Below are 20929 nucleotides of genomic sequence, written 5' to 3'. Positions count from 1 at the left end.
TGGATACATATGGTATAAAATGATTATCTCGAGTTACAAGAACTCTCCTACACTCACCTTGACTACACTCATCACTTTAGCTGAAATGGTTCTGTTGTGTGTAGACATCACATATTCCTTATCCATTGCTCTGTTATTGGACAGCAAGATCAGGTAATATAGATATTCCTGAAAAAAAGCTGCCATCTATACTCATGTGCAAAGCAATAACATGTTCAATTCCTTGGAATAGTAGGGAACGAAATTGAGATAGACCTGGTGTTGGTGTTTAAAGTGACTCCATACTGAAATAGAGAGAGAGTAGAATACTTCACACTATACCCACCAACTTATTGGTGTTTCCTGTGGAAGCAATACTTGGAAGCCCCCTACTTTCAGTTAACTCTCCACTTCTATTCTCTAGCATCAAGAAAGACCATTTTCCAATGGGGCTGGTGTCCACATTCAAGTAATGTCTAGAATGACAAGTCAAGTTTTCATGAACCTCCATGGCTCCTTCTACTATGTACAGTTAAGATTCACAGCCACAGACATGTCTATCACTGCATACATCTCTTCAGTTACTTTCAAAGTTCTCCATCCATCTGATCATCCATAACAATGGGATGTTTACTTGATTTTGAAACATAAAGACATGCTACACCATTCTAACCTACCACTCTAGCTCTCAATTCCATTGGGCTCCTACTGGCAGGACATCCCTGAGCTTTGGGTGGACTGCTTTGTGCATGATCCATTCTGAGTACCAGCCAGCCATCTCACCACAACAGCAGCCACTGAGTCTCAGCAGCCTAAACAATGACAAATCTCTCCAACAGCAACAAAAACAATGCCAAAGGAAGGCCAACAAAGAGTCAGACTGTAACAGTTTCAGCTGCACCTGAAACTATATTAATCTCCTGCAAAACCACAAAGGTTTAGAAGGGAAATGTAGAGACCCAACCATTCCAGTCAACAAAACAATAGCAGTTGTCTTCCCTCTAGACCTGGAACTCCTCCATCCCTGGAGATTTTGTGGTGGCTTGCAGTACAAGATAAGAATTCCCTTCTGTGCAGGTGTACACATATCAAATTGGAGAGTTGTTTAAATTATAGCTATCAACTCTGCTTTCTCTGTACCAATGTATACATCTCTCTTGTGTAGATGTAGCCAACTGTCTTATTAAATAAGAAACAGGGAACCAATGCAAAGAAGAAAGCCAAGAGATCAGAGCTAAGAGCCTTACCTGCCTGCTGCAGCTAGCCTCTCCAGCCAAGGGACCTCTCTGAAAGAGAGCTACTTCCTGTCTGTTTGTCTTGATATAGACTTTCTATTCTGCCTTCTCATTGGTTGTAAAAACCAACCACATGACTGCCTCCTCACTGCCTGTTTGTACAGTTCTCCAGGTCTTCTATGGCTGGTATTGAGATTAAAGGCTTTTGTCTCCAATGATGGCTGTAACCTTGAACACACAGAGATCTACCTAGCTCTGCCTACCAAGTGCTGGGATTAAAGTTGTGCACCACAAATGCCCAGCTCTGCTATGGCTTCTATTAGCTCTGACCCCCAGGCAACTTTCTTTATTAACATACAAATAAAATCACATTTCAGTACAAATAAAATCCCACCATATTTTCCCTTTTCTATATTAATAAAAAGAAAAAAAGGAAAAAGGTTATAACTAACAAAAGAAAAATTATATACAAAAGTACAATAACTATATACAACATATACAAGTAATAAATACCTAAACAATGTCTAGTCCATTTGTATTTGACAAATTCAGAGAAAATAATTCCATTATCTATTCTATTTTGGTAAGTCCAAAATGTACCTAATTCACTTTCTACCCTTTCTATTTCAACTATAACTAACTAATCTTCAACTATAACTAACTAATCTTCAACTCCCTCAGAGATCCAAGAAGGAAAATGATATTACCTAACAAAAATAAAAACAGGAAGTACATGCAAGCAACTTCAAAAAAATGTGAGTTGACATAAACAGCCAGCTGCCTGGACAATCACCTGATGTTTCTCCGAAGTGTTGGGGCATCATCTTCAGCCTATAGGCTTAGTGTATCTGACAGACTTATTTGTGAAGTAGGATGTACACAAGGTCAACAGTTCAACCTCACATTGGATGAGAGCAGTCCACGTACCAGAAACACCTGAATTCCACTAGTGTCATGTCATGATTCAGGATTTTAAATTCTGGATATTGTTGATGGTTTTTTAATTCAGCTGTTCATTCTTCTTGGCTGTGTATATATATGGCTGCATCTCAGCATCCTGTTCATCTCCACATCCCTCTATTAAATGCCAGTCTACTATTGAGAGGCATGAGTTTAATTACTCTTCAAGAATAACTGTTTCAGCTGCTGTTCCATTGCACATCAGAAGCCAATGGCCCACTCCCTGTTCAGCTGCCTTTAAAGAAAAGGGCACTGTACCTTTTCCGGATTGTGAAGGCCACTTCACGGATGATGCCATATTGTCCTGGCCTCAGAAGATGCCTTTTGATAAAGCCATAACCATACTTGTTTTGGCAAGAATCAGTAGTCCTTTGTTTCATGTCCTGTTTGTTAATTTTGTCCTGTTGATTCGAGGATACTTTGTTGTCCAGTGGCTAACTTTTGCCACAATGAAAGTTATCTCCATATGCAGTTTCTTCAATGCTGGTATTTTCTCTGAAGTAGATTGGTGTTGCCAGGAGCTGACATGTCTCATAGTCATAACAAAAAAGAAAAATTTTTCTAAGTTATTAAAACATTTTAAATGCCATATTCTGTAGATCTGAAGGGTTTGAAGATGACTGTCTATCGTAAATATATCTGCTCAATTTTTAAAACATACCTAATATGACTACAAGTTCTATTATAATGTCTAACTACTAACTTGCATTTCTTAATATCCTAATAGTTGGTAATAATAACATTCAAGGATGAGAAAATTGCATTACATTGTTAAAAGAACAGTATAAGTACAATTAAAAATATACATATAGCATTTTCTAATAATATCAATTTCAATGTATATAATTTGTTTATAAAATAAAACTTTCCAACCCAATGTAAAGTAATTAAACTAGTAATTGTCTTGTTCTTTTCTTTGTTTTTTAAACAAGAACCTTAAATCTAATCTCCTTTGCTTAGTCTTTTTCCTAACCCTTGACAACAACTTGTAATCAACCCCCTTAAAAATGAAAATTATCCCAGACCCAAAAGCCATTAAAAAGACCAAAAAACCACCCACCCCACACCATTTCTTTGGGAATGTGGGCGTCAAATTCTTAAAATTGCCCCCTGCTGGGTATGGGCAAAGGTATGTTTATCCTGAAAAGAAAAATTTTAGGTTAATTGTCAAATTCTAGGAAAGATAACTATATCCTTCGTTATTCAGTCTGTGTATAATGCCAAAGTTCAGGGTTACCTCAAGTCCTTTTTCAAGTAGTCTTTGAGACTGGATCTTTTCAGCTAGCCATCTCAAAATTGCTCTGAGCACTTTGTAGTTCAAAGCTGATCTGTAGATGATGTTTGTCAGCTTAGTGATATTATTATTGTCCATGTGGAATTGTTGTTGTTGTTGGGCCCCATCTTCTTCCTGGAGACTTCAGTTGATGTTAGGCCTGGCCATAATTTCCTGCGGAAAACTGATAAGAAACTCGAACACAAAGACATATATATATGCAGCTAATTGAAGCCTTTTTTAAAAGAATTAGTTAGTACTCTATATGACCATTCATATCTTAACAAAGTTTAAAATGTATATATGTCTATTTATATATTAATCTTGTAAATTTTGATATAAAATGTATACTTTAAGAAAAGTTTAAAGAATCAGAATAGAATCAAAGAGTTGAGATTAGTAATAGAATAGTCCCTTAATTAATTTGGCTTTTGTCCTGTCCCACAGCAGATGATGGCTCTTTTCTTCTGGCATGATACAGGGAGTTTGCATTTTCCTTTTAACAACATGCTTGAGTTTAAAGAAGGAGAGAGCCATTCTCCAACTCCAAAGTCAGCTTTAAATTTTAATTGAACTGGGACTACTAGAAGACCAATAGTGTTAAATTTCTGTAGAGAAGAGCAGAAACAAACATTTAGGAAAACATAAAATTTTTTAGATGATATACCCATACGCCATTTCACTCTGTTTCCTGGGATAGATGATTTGTCCCTTTTCTTCAGTTGTCTCATTTGTCCTGTGTTCAGATTCCTTAACCTTCATTCTCCTAAAAGACAAAAACAAAAACCTTTCCCCAAGACTAATTTTGGGGATGTTCCTTTTTGTCAAGTTATTATCTGATTAAATGAAAAGGCATGCGTTACTGGTATAAGTTAGTTTAAATTGGATGTTCATGCTGGTTGATGAACTATCACCTCCTCTAATTAAGAGGTCTCTCTTGTTCAAATTGAACCTTTCTCAATTTTGATGGTACCCACAGCTAATCTTCTCCTGTAAAAACAAAAGCAAAACCTGGTCCCCAATGTAACACATATCCTCGTTTCCATTCTGAGGTTAGCACATCCTTAAAGTATATAGGCTGATTTAATTCTGTATTTTTTCTATTATCCAATGTGTCTCTGCAGCTGTTGTTCCTTTCTCATTGGCATTGAGAAAATTCAAAGTTAATAGAGCATTATGCAGTCTATTTCTGGGGGGGGGGGTTGTTACTCCTTTCTGTTTATTTAGCATATCCTTTAGAGTTCTGTTGGAACTTTCTATAACTACTTGACCTGTAGGATTATGTGGTATACCTGTAATATGCTTTATATTGTAATAAGCAAAAAACTGTTTCATTTTAACAGAGATATAAGCTGGAGCATTGTCAGTTTTGATTTGTGCAGGTATACCCATGATGGCCATAACTTCTAGCAAATGAGTGATTACAGAATCAGCATTTTCAGAACTCAAAGCAGTTGCCCATTGAAATCCTGAATAAGTGTTGATGGTATGGTGTACATATTTCAATTTTCCAAATTCTGCAAAGTGAAACACGTCCATCTGCCAGATTTCAATCCTCTGACTACCCATGGGTTACATCCTGCTGGTAATGGCATTTGATTATAGAAGGCACAAGTAGGACATTTCTTTACTATTTCTTTGGCTTGTTGCCAGGTTATGGAAAAATCCTTTTTAAAACCATTACTATTGACACGATGTGTTTTTATGAAATTCTGAGCCCTCCAGCACATATGCTATCAATAATTTATCAGTCTCATCAATTGCCTTGTGCTAGAGGGCCTGGCAGACCAGTATGGGATCAAATGTGAGTTATATATAAAGGATGACTCATTTTCCTGATTGTATCTTGTAATTGAATAGTGAAGTTAATTCTGAAGCATCAGGGATAAATTCTGCAGTCTCAATATGTAATACTACTCTTTCAGCATACTGAGAGTCCATTACTATGTTGAGAGGTTCTGAAAAATCCATGAATACCAACAGAATAGCATACAATTCTGATTTTTGAACTGAATTATAAGTACTTTGGATCACTTTACTTAAATTTTCTGATTTGTAACCTGCCTTTCCTTGTTTGTTGGCATCTGTATAAAATGTACGAACTCCAGATATGGGTTTTTCCTGTACAATTTGAGGCAAGATCCAATCACCTCTCTTTATAAGATCAATTCTATAGCTTTTGGGATATTTGCTGTTAATTTCTCCCCAAAAATTATTGCAAGCTCTTTGCCAAGGTTCACTTTCTGTCCATAATTTTTCAATGTCCTCTTTAGTTAAAGGTATGACAATTTCTGCGGGGTCTATTCCTGCTAGTTGACGAAGTCTCAATTTTCTTTTCCAAATCAAGTCAGAGATTTTTTCCAAATAAGTTTTTAATTTTTTATTTGGATTATTTGGTAAAAATATGCATTCCAATATAATACCTTCCCTCTGCATTAATATTCCAGTAGAAGAATGCCTAGAAGGTAAAATAACCAAAATGCAATCCAGCTTTGGATCAATACGATCCACGTGCTCTTCATGTACTTTCTTTTCTACAAGACAATTCTTTCTCAGCTTCAGGTGATAATTCTCTTGGACTATTTAAGTCCTTGTCACCTTCTAAGATTTTGAACAAATTATTCAGTTCATCATTTTTTACCCTAACAGTAATTCATAGATGAGAAATGTCTCCAAGTAATCTTTGAAAATCATTAAGAGTCTGTAGTCTATCTCTCCTAATTTGCACATTTTGGGGTCTAATTTTTTGTTGTTATTATTTTATTTCCTAAATAATTAATAGAATCTCCTTTTTGTATCTTTTCAGGAGCAATTTTTAATCCCCAGAGGGGCAAAATTTTCTTTACTTCTTCAAACACTCTTTCTAAATTATCTGCATTTGAGTCAGTTAGTAAAATATCATCCATATAATGATAAATTATAGATTTAGGGAATTTTTTACGTATCACTTCCAATGGCTGTTGCACAAAATATTGGCAGAGACATGGGCTATTCAACATTCCCTGTAGGAGAACCCTCCATTGAAATCTTTTAACTGGTTGAGAATTATTATAAGTAAGCACTGCGAAAGCAAATCTTTCTCTGTCATTTTCTGGTGAGGGCACTGAAAAGAAACAGTCTTTTAAATCAATTTACCAGATTTCTTTTTAATAACAAATACAGGAGAATTCCAAGGGCTGGTTGATTCTTCAATATGCTAATCATTTAACTGTTCTACCAGCTCTTCCAAAGCGTGGAGTTTCTCTGTTGTTAAAGGCCATTGCTGAACACATACAGGCTTGTCTGTTAACCATTTTAAAGGTAGAGCTCTTGGTGTCATTGGGAGATCATCAGTTTTTGTGCCCTGTTCTTGTATAATATGGATGGCTGGTGACCACTCAGAATAATGCCTTCTAATATTTCTCTCAGAAACATGTGCTGGTTTATGATTTGTTTCTGAGATTGGAGGGATGTCAATCTGAGTATTCCATTGTTGCAACAAGTCTCAACCCCACTGGTTCATAGCTATGTTAGCCACATATGGTTTTAATTTTCCTCTCTGTCCTTCTGCACCTATACATTCGAGCCATCTTGCACTCTGTTTCACCTGAGATAATGTCCCAATTCCTAACAGTTGAATGTTTTCCTCCTGAAGAGGCCAAGTTGGATGCCAAAATTCTGGTGCAATTATGGTCACGTCCACACCTGTCTACCAGACCAGACAACAAAACACCATTTATTTTTATCGTTAATTTTGGTCTTTGTTCATTAATAGAAGTTTGCCAAAAAATTTTCTTTGTTTTTTCCTAAATTTTCTATTCTCTATGTTTCATCATCCTGACCACCATGATTTATTACAATAGGCATTTGGTTACTTAGTTGCTCTGATTAGGGGGTTTGAACTGCAGGAAAGGTTTTTCCCCCGGCCTTCAGGGCTTCAACAGGTTCTCAACCACCCTAAGGACAGAATGTAGGGACAGGAGACACAAAGGAAATACACCAAGTCAAGATTCTGATCAAGGTGCAACTTTATTTTTCTCCAGGAGGGTTTATATAGTTCCTGCAAGGTGGGGGAGCAAGAAGGTGTTATCTGCATAGGGTGGGGCAAGCAACAGGATGTTTATGGAGGATGTTTACAGGGTGAAAGAGTCAAGGGCTCTGACTCAATGTCCTGTTGCAGGACAACCTGACTGTAAGATGATATTTTCCCTGTCTTATCAGGAGTCTGTATTTTTCCACTAACTAGAGATTCTGTCCTTGTCCATGACAGGTTTGAACTGGATTTGCTATGGGGGGCCTGCCTGAGGCCCCTCTGGGAGTTTCCTGGAGACTGAGACAAATGATTTCCTTGCCTGTCCCTTGTTGATCTACATTGGTTGGTCCAGTGTTTTCCCTTACCACACCTTCTGCATACTCCAGAAGGAAGGGGTATTCTGTTGCCAGTGTTCCTTGAAGAAACATTGTTTCTAGGAATGACCTGTTTACAGTCCCTTTTCAAATGTCCTTGCTTTCCACATCCAAAACATATAACATTTCTCAAACCTTTTGAAATTGCTTCTCCTACCCAAATATCATCATGCTCATCAGCCTCCACATTAACTGTGTCTCTAATCCAATCTTCCAAGGGTGCAGATCTTGCCTTTAATGGCCTTATTATTCTCTTTCACGCTGCATTTGCATTCTCAAAAGCCAAAGATTTGATTATTATCTGACTAGCTTCTAAATTCGGGACCATTCTCTTTACTGCTGAAGCCAGTCTTTGTAAAAAATCTGTGAAAGATTCTTTTGGGCCTTGTATAACCTTTGTAAATGACTCAGTTTTTTTCTTGGTTCCTCAACTCTGTCCCATGCATTCAAGGCTGCCATTCAACATAGAATTAAGGATTGGACATCATATGAACATTGTCTTTGTACTGAAGCATATTGGCCTTCTCCAATAAGCTGATCCTAGCAGACTCGTGTTCCTCTATCTCTCCATTGTTTTTCTATATTTTTAGCCTCCTCCTTGAACCACATTTGCCACTGGAGGTTTTGTTTTGTCTGGGTTCCAGAACAGCCTGTGCAAGCTCCTGCCAGTCCTGTAGTAGAATCCTACTATAAGTTGACCAGGAGTTTAACATTTGCTTTACATATGGGGAATGCATGCCATAAGATGCTATTGCCTCCTTAAACCTTCATGAGTCTAACATTTCAGTTGGAATCCAAGTATTTTGTCCATTCTCTTTACCAGGTAGTTGCTCTATGGCTACCAGATAAATTAAGGGTGATGGTGTGAAAACAGGCTTTCTTTCTGTAACCTTATGATCCAATTTTGAAACAACTTCACTGTTAATTTCTTCTGTCTGAATTTGAATTTCTCTATAATTCATTTTTACAGGTTTAACAGGTTTTTCTAAAACTGTTATCCTGGCACTTAAATTGACTATGTTTTTAAATATTAAAATGAGGATAAGAAAAGTAATAAACTGCATAATTTGATAAATATTAATCTTCTCATATAGTTGTTCCATTGTCAGACTGCCTAAAATTTCAAACAAAGCCCAATTTTCTTCCAATGTACACATAAAACCCATTTTTTTTTAATATGGAAAAATTCTCTTTTAAATATTTTCTTTTAAAAATATCTGATATTTTAATTGACTTACCAGTCTGTGTAGAACTTTAGAAATCCGAGGGAATTTCAAAACACCCACCTAGTGTCCAAGGTGTGAATCCAGAGAGAGGGGGAGAGAGAGAGAGAGAGAGAGAGAGAGAGAGAGAGAGAGAGAGAGAGAGAACAAGAAAGTGTAGCTAAAAGCTTAAATCCAGCCACGTGTTCCTGATTAAGTCGAGTCAAGCCTGGACTCCAGCTTCCTTAAGCCCCGACCACGTGCATTGGCTTTACAGGCAGGGGCCCTGTTCAGCAGGATAGGCCTGAGTTGTTTGTAGCATCAGCTTTAAGCAAGTAGCTCCAGCTGCATGCAACTGCTTGGAGCTACAGTCAGTCTGGCCTGAGACCAAGCAGACCAGGCCCGAGCTAGGGAGCCGGGCCACACAGGCTGGAAACCAGACCTGCCGCCAAGCCAAGCCAAGCGATTTTTCATGGATTCTTGTCACGTTGGACGCCAAATTTAGATGTAACCAACCATCTTATTAAATAAGAAACACAGAACCAGTGCAAAGAAGGAAGCCAAGAGATCAGAGCTAAGAGCCTTACCCATCTGCTGCAGCTAGCCTCTTCAGCAAAAGAGAGACGTACTTCCTGTGTGTTTGTCGTGGTATAGACTTTCTTTTTTTATTTTTATTTTTATTTTTTATTTTACAATACTATTCAGTTCTACATAATAGCCACAGATTCCCTTGTTCTCTCCCTTCCTGCCCCCCTCTCCTTCCTCCCAGCGCACCCCCCATTCCCACCTCTTCCAGATCAAGGTCTCCTCCGAGGACTGAGATCGACCTGATAGACTCAGTCCAGGCAGGTCTAGTCCCGTCCTCCTAGATTGAGCCAAGCATCCCTGCATAAGTCCCAGTTTTCAAACAGATAACTCATGCAACGAGCCCAGGACTTGGTACCACTGCCTAGATGCCTCCCAAACAGATCAAGCCAATCAACTGTCTCACCTATTCAGAGGGCCTGATCCAGTTGGGGGCCCCTCAGCCTTTGGATCATAGTTCATGTGTTTCCATTCATTTGGTTATTTGTCCCTGTGCTTTATCCAACCTTGGTTTCAACAATTCTCGCTCATATAAACCCTCCTCTTTCTCACTAATTGGACTCCCAGCACTCCACCAGGGGCCTAGGCGTGGATGTCTGCATCCAGATTCCTCAGTCCTTGGATGGTGTTTATGGCACAACTATTAGGGTGTTTGGCCATCCCATCACCAGAGTAGGTCAGTCCTGGCTGTCTCTCGACCATTGCCAGAAGTCTTTTGTGGGGGTATCTTTGTGGATTTCTGTGGGCCTCTTTAGCTCTTTGTTTCTTCCTTTTCTCATGTGGTCTTCATTTACCATGATCTCCTTTTCCTTGTTCTCCCTCTCTTTTCTTGATCCAGCTAGGATCTCCCGCTCTCTTTCCCTTGACCCTCGCCCTTCATTGCTCCCACTTATGTCCAGGCTGTTCATGTAGATCTCATCCATTTCTCCGTGTCTTTCTTGGGGTCCCATATTCCAGGTAGCCTCACTGGTGATGTGTGTAGCAGTCCAGTCATCCTTGTTCCACATCTAGCATCTTCCTATGAGTGAGTACATACCATATTGGTTTTCCTCAGGATGATTTTTTCTAGATCCATCCATTTGTCTGCAAACCTCATGATGTCATTGTTTTTCTCTGCTGCGTAGTATTCCTTTGTGCATATATGCCACAATTTATTTATCCATTCTTCAGTTGAAGGGCATCTAGGTTGTTTCCAGGTTTTGGCTATTACAAACAATGCTGATATGAACATAGCTGAGCAAGTGCTCTTGTGGTATGATTGAGCATTTCTTGGGTATATGCCCAAGAGTGGTATAGCTGGATCTTGGGGGAGATTGATTCCCAATTTTCTAAGAAAGCACCATATTGATTTCCAAAGTGGTTGTACAAGCTTGCATTCCCACCAGCAGTGGAGGAGAGTTCCCCTAGTTCCACATCCTCTCCAGCATAAAGTGTCTTCAGTGTTTTTGATCTTAGCCATTCTGACAGGCATAAGGTGGTATCTCAGAGTTATTTTGATTTGCATTTCCCTGATGATTAGGGATGTTGAGCAATTCCTTAAATGACTTTCAGACATTTGACTTTCCTCTGTTGAGAATTCTCTGTTTAGTTCTAAAGCCCATTTCTCAATTGGACTGTTGGTCGTTTTGATGTCTAATTTCTTGACTTCCTTATATATTCTGGATATCAGTCCTCTGTCACATGTGGGGTTGGTGAAGACCTTTTCCCATTCTGTAGGCTATCGCTTTGCCTTGTTGACCGTATCCTTTGCTCTACAAAAGCTTCTCAGTTTCAAGAGGTCCCATTGATTGTTTGTCTCAGTGTCTGTGCTACTGGTGTATATTTAGGAAGTGATCTCCTATGCCAATGTGTTCAAGACTCCTTCCTACTTTCTCTTCTAGCAGGTTCAGAGTAGCTGGATTTATGTTGAGGTCCTTGATCCACTTGGACTTAAGTTTTGTGCATGGTGACAGATATGCATCTATTTGCAGCCTTCTACACGTTGATATCCAGTTATGCCAGCACCATTTGTTGAAGATGCTTTCTTTTTTCCATTGTACACTTTTGGCTTCTTTGTCAAAAATTATATGTTCATAGGTGTGTGGGTTAATGTCAGGGTCTTCAATTTGATTCCATTGGTCCACATGTCGGTTTTTATGCCAATACCAAGCTGTTTTTATTACTGTAGCTCTATAGTAGAGCTTGAAGTCAGGGATTGTGATGCCTCCAGAGGTTGTTTTATTGTACAGGATTCTTTTGGCTATTCTGGGTTTTTTGTTTTTCCATATGAAGTTGAGTATTATTCTTTCCAGGTCTGTGAAGAATTGTGTTGGTATTTTGATGGGGATTGCATTGAATCTGTAGATTGCTTTTGGAAAGATTGCCATTTTTACTATGTTAACCCTGCCTATCCATGAGGATGGGAGATCTTTCCATTTTCAGACATCTTCTTCAATTTCTTTTTTCAGGGACTTAAAGTTCTTGTCATATAGGTCCTTCACTTGCTTGGTTAGTGTTACCCCAAGGTATTTTATGTCATTTTTGGCTATTGTAATGGGTGATGTATCTCTAATTGCCTTCTCAGCTTTTTGTCCATTGTATATAGGAGGGCTACTGATTTTTTTGAGTTGATCTTGTATCCTGCTATGTTGCTGAAGGTGTTTATAAGTTTTATCAGTTCCTGGGTGTAATCTTTGGGGTCACTCAAGTATACTATCATGTCATCTGCAAATAGGGAAAGCTTGACTTCTTCCTTTCCAATTTGTATCCCCTTAATCTCCTTATGTTTTCTTATTGCTCTGGCTAGAACTTCAACTACTATATTAAATAAATATGGGGAGAGTGGACAGCCTTGCCTCATTCCTGATTTTAGTTGAATTGCTTTGAGTTTCTCTCCATTTAATTTGATGTTGGCTGTTGGCTTGCTGTAAATTGCCTTTATTATGTTTAGGTATGTTCCCTGTATTCCTGATCGCTCCAAGACTTTTATTATGAAGGGGTGTTGGATTTTGTCAAATGCCTTTTCTGCATCTATTGAGATGTTCATGTAGTTTTTTTTTCTTTGAGTTTGTTTATATGGTGTATTACATTGATGGACTTTCGTATGTTGAACCACCCATGCATCCCTGGGATGAAGCCTACTTGATCATGGTGGATAATTGTTCTGATGTGTTTTTGGAGTCTGTTTGCCAGTATTTTATTGAGTATTTTTGCATCAATGTTCATGAGGGATATTGGTCTGCAGTTCTCTTTCTTTGTTGTATCCTTGTTTTGTTTAGGAATCAAGGTAATTGCAGCTTCATAGAAGGAGTTTGGTAATGTTCCTTCTGTTTCTATTATGTGGAACAATTTAGAGAGTATTGGTATTAACTCTTCTTTGAAGATCTGGTAAAATTCTGCACTGAAACCATCTGGTCCTGGGCTTTTTTTGGTTGGGAGACTTTTAATGACTGTTTCTATTTCCTTGGGGTTATTGGACAATTTAAATAGTTTATCTGGTCTTGATTTAACGTAGGTATGTGGTACCTATCCAGAAAAATGTCCATTTCTTTTAGGTTTTCCAGTTTTGTGGAGTAGAGGTTTTTGAAATATGACCTTATAATTCTCTGGATTTCCTCCATGTCTGTTGTTATGTCCCCCTTTTCATTTCTGATTTTGTTGATTTGGATTCTCTCTCTCTCTGTCTTTTGGTTAGTTTGGATAAGATAATCTATCTTGTTGATTTTCTCAAAGAACAAACTCTTTGTTTTATTAATTTTTTGTATTATTCTCTTAGTTTCTAATTTATTAATTTCACCTCTCACTTTGATAATTTCCTGGCGTCTATTATTCCTGGGAGACTTTGCTTCTTCTTGTTCTAGAGCTTTCAGGTGTGCTGTTAAGTCACTAGTGTGGGATTTCTACAACTTCTTTATGTGGGCATTTAGTGCTATGAATTTCCCTTTTAGCACTGCTTTCATAGTGTCCCATAAGTTTGGGTATGTGGTGTCTTCATTTTCGTTGATCTCTAGGAAGTCTTTAATTTCTTTCTTTATTTCTTCCTTAACCCATTGGTGATTCAGTTGAGCATTATTCAGTTTCCATGAGATTGTAGGTTTTCTGTAGTTTTTGTTGTTGTTGAAATCTAACTTTAAACCATGGTGGTCTGATTTAACCAGGAGGTTATTCCAATTGTTTTGTATCTGTTGAGATTTGCTTTGTGGCCAAGTATGTGGTCGATTTTGGAGAAAGTTCCATGGGGTGCTGGGAAGAAGGTATATTCTTTCTTGTTAGGATGGAATGTTCTGTAGATATCTATTAGGTCCAATTGGGTCATGACATCAGTTAAGTCCTTTATTTCTCTGTTAAGTTCTGTCCAGTGGTGAAAGTGGGGTGTTGAGATCTCCCACTATTAATGTGTGGGGTTTTATATGTGGTTTAAGCTTTAGTAATGTTTCTTTTACATATGTGGGTGCCCTTGTGTTTGGGGCATAAATGTTCAGAATTGAAACTTCATCATGGTGGATCTTTCCTGTGATGAGGATGTAATGCCCTTCTTGATCTCTTTTGATTGATTTTAGTTTGAAGTCTATTTTGTTGGATATCAGGATGGCTACACCCACTTGTTTCTTAAGACCATTTGATTGGAAAGTCTTTTCCCAGCCTTTTATTCTTAGGTAGTGTCTGTCTTTGAATTTGAGATGTGTTTCTTGTATGCAGCAGAAAGATGGGTCCTGCTTTCGTATCCATTCTGTAAGCCTATGTCTTTTTATAGGTGAATTAAGTCCGTTGATATTAAGGGATATTAACGACCAGTGATTGTTCATCCCTGTTATTTTTGGTGGTAGTGTGTGTGTACTTCTCTTCTTTGGGGTTTACTGTTGTGGCTTTATCTATTGCCTGTGTTTTCGAGTGTGTATCTGACTTCCTTCGGTTGGAATTTTCCTTCTAGTGCTTTCTGTAGGGCTGGGTTTGTGGATAGGTATTGTTTAAATCTGGCTTTGTCTTCGAATGTCTTGTTCCTTCCGTCTATGATGATTGAAAGTTTTGCTGGGTATATTAGTCTGTGCTGACATCCATGGTCTCTTAGTGTCTGCATTACATCTGTCCAGGTCCTTCTGGCTTTCAAAGTCTCCATTGAGAAATCGGGTGTTATTCTGATGGATTTTCCTTTATAGGTCACTTGGCCTTTTTCCTTTGCTGCTCTTAGTATTCTTTCTTTATTCTGTACATATAGTTTTTAATTATTATGTGTCGAGGGGAATTTTGGGGGGGTCTAGTCTGTTTGGTGTTCTATAGGCTTCTTGTATCTTCATAGGCATTTCCTTCTTTAAGTAGGGAAAATTTTTCTTCTATAATTTTGTTGAATATATTTTCTGTGCCTTTGAGTTGGTAGTCTTCACCTTCTTCTATCCCTATAATTTGTAGATTTGGTCTTTTCATGGTGTCCCAAATTTCTTGGACATTTTGGTTCATGACTTTGTTGGCTTTAGTGTTTCCTTCGACTGATGAAACTATTTCTTCTACTGTATCTTCATTGCCAGAGATCCTCTCTTCCATCTCTTGCATTCTGTTGGTTATACTTGCATCTGAAGTTCCCGATCTTTTACTCAGGTTTTCTATTTCCAGCATTCCCTCTGTTTGTGTCTTCTTTATTTTTTCAATTTCCCTTTTCAGGTCATGGACTGTTTCCTTTATTTGTTTCATTGCTTTTTCATGATTTTCTTTTAGTACTTTATTGTTTTCTTCCAGTACTTTATTGTTTTCTTCCTGGACTTTATTGTTTTCTTCCAGTACTTTATTGTTTTCTTGCAGGACTTTATTGTTTTCTTCTAATTTGTTTGCCCTTTCCTCTAGTTGTTTACAGCATTCTTCCAATTTTTTTGTCTTTTCCTCTACACAAGCCTCTACCTTCTTCATGATGTTACTCATAAGGCTATTTTCTTCTGCTTCTTCCAATTTTTGATGTTCAGGTCTAGATATTGGAGGCGGGCTAGGTTCTGGTGAAGCTGTATTGCTCTTTATTTTGTTGTATGTACTTCTGCCTTGACATCTGCCCATCTCCTTGTGGTTCCTTCTTGGTCTTATCAGTGTACTTGGTTCAGAAAGAGCTGACAGATTCCTGTCTGAACAAAAGCTCCCATCCTTCCCCAGACTTCCGGTCCAGATAAGAGCTTCCATCCTGCCCTGGAGTTCCCATTTGGACAAGAGAACTCCCATTTGTATAGACTTTCTGTTCTGCCTTCTCATTGGTTGTAAACCCAACCACATGACTGCCTCATCACAGCCTGTCTGTACAGACCTCCTACAGATCTTCTATAGTTGGTATTGAGATTAAAGGCATATGTCTCCAATGCTGGCTGTATCCTTGAACACACAGAGATCTACCTAGCTCTGTCTACCAAGTGCTGGGATTAAAGGCATGCACCACCACCACCCAGGTTTGCTATGGCTCTAATACCTCTGACCCCCAGGCAACTTTATTTATTAATATACAAATCACATTTTAGTACAAATAAAATATCACTATATAAAGAGTAATTTTTTTAGTTTATAGGAGCCCACAGTTGAGACTTAATAATTTAAAGAGATCCTGGAGTTTTACAAAGAATTTGGATTCTAAAAGAAAATTGGGATTCTAAAAATTCTAAAAGAAAAACTTTTTTGAATTTTTAAAGAACCAAGGCATTCTTAAAACTTGTAATATTTTATATTGTGACATTAATGTTAATGTGAGATCTTGGGGATGAATATGAAAGAAAAAGTTATAACTTTAAACTGATGTGTTTGTGTGTCAAGACAAGGGGTCAATTGAGTTGACTAGTTTTATCTCAACCTGACTCAAGCTAATGTCATCTGAGAGAAGGATCTTCCATGTTCCTGGCCTGACTTCCTTTAATGATGGACTATGATATGGAAGTGTAAGCCAAATAAACTCTTCTCTCCACAACCTGCTTTTGGTCACAATGTTTCATCATAGCCAGAGTTACCCTAACTAAGACAATGACCACAGAACCTTGGGGAGAAAAGGATTTATTTCATCTTACAGCTCACAGTCCATCATTGAAAGAAGGCAGGGCAAAGGAACTCTAAGAAGGAACCTGGAGGCAGGAACTGAAGCAGAGACCATGGAGGAAGCTGCTTACTAGCTTACCCAATGAGCGTTATTGTAGCATCCAGGACTACCAGCCAAGGGGTGGCAATGCCCATAACGAGCTGGTCCCTCCCACATCAATCGTTAATCAAGAAAATATCCCCACAAACTTGCCTAAGGAAATTTCAATTAAGGTTTCTCTTCCTCAATAACTCTCACTTGTTAACAAAAGCCTAAACAAAACAGTGGGTGTTTCATATCATCACACAGACCTCAAGCTTTCTGCTTTTCCATCCCATGGAACCCAAGTGTTCTGTTTATCATCCTGCCTACTCATCTTCACCATGGTCTGCAAGTCTCTCTTCCTCCCCTGTCCTCAGGCCCTGATACAGTGATCTCCCTGATTCATTCTTCTGCTGAAGTTTTCCAAGGAGATTTGCAGTTGGTTTGGTTGTTATTCAGTATTTCTCTTTATTGAATTACATTTTCATATCCTCTATTAGCTTCCTTTTGTGTACCTTGGAATACAATCAGAAGTTATTTGTGTCCTTTGAGTTATTTAGACACACTTATAAGCATTCTTTTGAATTCTTTGTCTGAGATTTCATCTATTTCATTATTAGTAGAGGGCATGATTGTGGAAACAGCAATTTTGGAGATATCACATTGCCATCAAATCCAGAATGATTCTGTCTAGACCCTGTGTTTTACAGCCTCACCAGCCATTATGTAAGAGAGCAAATGCAAATCATTTCCTGCTTTAAATCCTTTCCCCTTCATACTTAGCTGGCAGGGGAGATACCATGTTAAAGGTATTCTTCCCAAGGCAAAGCGTATCTATTGAACTTGGGATGTGCTAGCCTCAGCAATTTCCACAAATGAAGGGAATTTGGAGGGAAGCAACAAAAAGCAAAAACAAAAATCTATCATAACTCAATCATTTCAGAGTCAGATAAATACTCCCTGATTACCATGGTTTCTTGCACCTAGCCATTTGGTTTTTGGTGTGTGTGTGTGTGTGTGTGTGTGTGTGTGTGTGTGTGTGTGTGTATGTGTGTGTGTTTTGGTTTTTTATCATGAAATGTGGACTGTCCATGTCTTACTTAGGGTTTCCATTGCTGGGATGAGACACTAGGACCAAAAACAACTTAGGAGGAACGTTACACTTACAATTCCATATCATGGTCCATAATTGAAGCAAATTGAGGCAGGAATTCAAGGCAGGAAGCAGAAGTTGATGCAGAGACCGTGGAGGAGAACTGCTTACTGGCTTGCTCAGTAGGCTTTCTTATACTACCCAGAGCCACCGGCCCAAACATGCCTGCATTTGCAGTGGGTTTGGCCCTTTCCCATAAATCAAAAATTACAAATATGCCCTGTTCATTTGCCTGGCTATAGCTCAACCCTCAACCTGATGGAGGCATTTTCTCAATTAAGGTTACCTCCTATCAATGACTCTATCTTGTGAAAAGTTAATGCGGCAACTAGTCTGCACAACACAGACACAGATATTATACATTAATTAAAAAAAAACACAATCATGCAGAAGTACTATATCAGCAAATGCACAGAATGATTGAGATAGATTCTACCTCAAAAGCTTGGTTTTTACAAACAGAAACATGAACTCAGAATTACCTGTGGAAATTTAAAAAAAAACATTTCATGCCTCACTGTTTGGGTATTTTTAATTTTACATACACAAGTGTGTTGTCTGCATGTCTGTATATACTTGTCTTGTCTGGTCTGGTAGACACAGGTACTGATGTGACCATAATTGCAACTGCAGGAAAGGTTTGACAGGATTTACTGTGGGGGCCTGCCTAAGGCCCCTCTGGGAGTTTCCCGAAGACCGAGGCAAAGGATTACCTTGTCTGTCCCTTGTAGATCTACATTTGTTGGTCCAGTGTTTTCCCTTACCACACCTTCTGCATACTCCAGAAGGAAGGGGCATTTTGTTACAAGTGTCCCTTGAAGAAACATTATTTCTAGGAATGACCTGTCTACAGTCCCTTTTCAAATGTCCTTGCTTTCCACATCCAAAACATCTAACATTCCTCAAACCTTTTGAAATTTCTTCTCCAACCAATACCTAATCTCAATACCAACCATAGAAGACCTGGAGGTCTGTACAGATAGGCAGTGATGAGGCAGTCATGTGGTTGGGTTTACAACCAATGAAAAGGCAGAACAGAAAGTCCATACAAAGACAAACACAGGAAGTACGTCTCTCTTTTGCTGAAGAGGCTACCTGCAGCAGATGGGTAAGGCTCTTAGCTCTGATCTCTTGGCTTCCTTCTTTGCATTGGTTCTGTGTTTCTTATTTAATAAGATGGTTGGTTACATCTACAAAAGATGATAGAGACAAAGACAGACACAGAAAGAAAAATACAGAGAGAAAGAAAATCAGGTCAAGAGAAAGACAGACACATACGGGAACATCAGAGATAAATGAATTATTGGGTTGACAGACCCAGAATGATGGAGAGCGGCAGAGATGAAGGAAGATAGAAAATCAGAGAGAGAGATGGAGAGACACAGAAGCAGAGAGAGAGGGAGGGAGGTAGAGACAGGGAAAATCAGGCATAGAGATGAAGAGAGAGAGACAGAGAGAGACAGAGACAGAGAGATGAAGGGGGGCAGACACAGGCAGAGAGAGGTACAGAAGGATGAGGCTGGAGGCTGTGGAAGGTAGAAGGAGCCCAGTCAGGAAAGGCAAGTGGACAGGTGGAGAGACACTGGGCACCTTGTGGGCGACCACAGCAGCAGGACCCTCTCACCTGGCCTCGGTGTCTGCATCCCCAACACCAGCTCAAGCCCTGCAATTTAAGGGGCACCATAGGGGTGGGTCCTGTCCCTATCTACACCTTATCTGGCCAGACCCTGGCCTTGCAGCTAAATTAAGCCTCAGCTGTCAGCACAGCCAGCAACAGCTACACAGTCAGCCATACCACCAACCTCCCTCCCATGGCCTGTGCCTCGGGCCCCTGGAGGTCAGCACAGACCCCCACACCCATGGGCATCAGGGAACCCCCAGGAACCCACCAGCTTCAGGACAGGCCTGGTCAGGCATGTTAGGGCCAAGGTGCTCTCCTCAGAAGTTAGGTGGTCAATGGGGCACCAAGTCAGCCCTAAGGACAAACAGGAAGAACTGAATCTATGCAGGCCTGCACACTTCCCTCCACAGGCTCCTCATTTAGAACCTTATTTGGTCACAGCTGAGGGTGTACCTGGGATGTCACAGGCCAAGAATAGAAACACTCAGGGAGTCCTGGCAGCTGTCCCCTTCCTGGGACTGGACAGGCAACAGGTGGAGCAGGGGTGGGCAGGAAGGGGGGAGATGGAGCATAGAGAAGGTAAGCAGCCCAGAGACCCAGAGGGACTTCAGAGCCATGGGAAGAGATGGGGTAGTGGGGTATGGTGGCTTACACCTGTAATTCCAGCACTTCGGTACCTGAGGCAGGAGGATCGTGGCAAGTTTGAGACCAATTTGGGCTATACAGCGAGACTGTGTCTTAAAAAGGGGAAAAGGACACACACATGCACGTGCGCGTGCACACACACATACAAAGAGGTGGCTGAATGGAAGAGTTAACTTGGACACATATGGAGAAGGACAGGCAGACAAAGGAGACCCAGAGAGGGACTAGAAGGCTGGAAAAGACAGAGGCCAGGGAGCAGCAAAGGTCCCAGGCTCCAGGGCTGAGTGCTCTGGCCATCCAGGATGTGTCCTCCACATGCTGCCTTGGTTTTTACTTTGCAACTTGCCCTTTGACCTCAGAAGTCTTAAGCCCCTGCCTTTTACTAGCATGGTGCCAGGATGTGGCCTTCAACTCCCGATGAATTCACTACCAGTGTAGATCCTGGCCAAGGTGGGGTGTCATACCCCAACCTGGGCCCCTCCTCACCCATAGTCTCTCCTGGGTCCCTGTTGCCCAGGCCTGTCCCTTCAGCTGAGAACAATCTCCCCCCCCCCTTGTTTCCTACAGGCCCTAGGGCTCAGGGCCAGATCCTGGCCCCCTCCTTCCCCTCTTGGGGCTCATGCCATCATCTCCACTGTTTCTTCAGGGCCTCCTTCTGGTTCCAGTCCTCCTTCCAGTCTGTCCCAGATAGGTCTGTCTGCCAACACCTCCCCAAATAGCTGTAATGGTGACAGCAGGGCCGCAGCACTCTGGGTACATCAGCAACTTCCAATTTGGGGCCCCTCGAGGTTCACAGCCTCTTGAGGATGTCTGGCTGGTGACTGTGATGGAGGCAC

At 39.9% G+C, this 20929-nt stretch overlaps 1 protein-coding gene across 16 annotated transcripts in view; it reads right to left on the bottom strand.

Moving 5' to 3' along the window:
• Nucleotides 1-20929, bottom strand: part of LOC143267330 (disks large homolog 5-like) — an 85532-nt gene that overhangs the window by 28357 nt on the left and 36246 nt on the right. For 6 of the 16 annotated variants that reach the window (XM_076544754.1, XM_076544757.1, XM_076544765.1 and 3 more), the window contains one exon: nucleotides 3412-4213. The exons of 2 other annotated variants lie outside the window; for them this stretch is intronic. Coding sequence is in view for 4 of the 14 variants with exons in the window: in XM_076544759.1 (XP_076400874.1) it covers nucleotides 2433-2472 (40 nt within the window). In the remaining 10 variants the exon portion in view is untranslated. 8 more of the 16 variants (XR_013042330.1, XM_076544760.1, XM_076544753.1 and 5 more) reach the window with 6 other exon arrangements.

The sequence above is a fragment of the Peromyscus maniculatus genome, chromosome 9 (genome assembly GCF_049852395.1).
Source record: "Peromyscus maniculatus bairdii isolate BWxNUB_F1_BW_parent chromosome 9, HU_Pman_BW_mat_3.1, whole genome shotgun sequence".
Classification (NCBI taxonomy): domain Eukaryota; kingdom Metazoa; phylum Chordata; class Mammalia; order Rodentia; family Cricetidae; genus Peromyscus; species Peromyscus maniculatus.
Note: the sequence above shows the minus strand (reverse complement) of the source record. Positions and strands in the feature narration are given on the sequence as shown.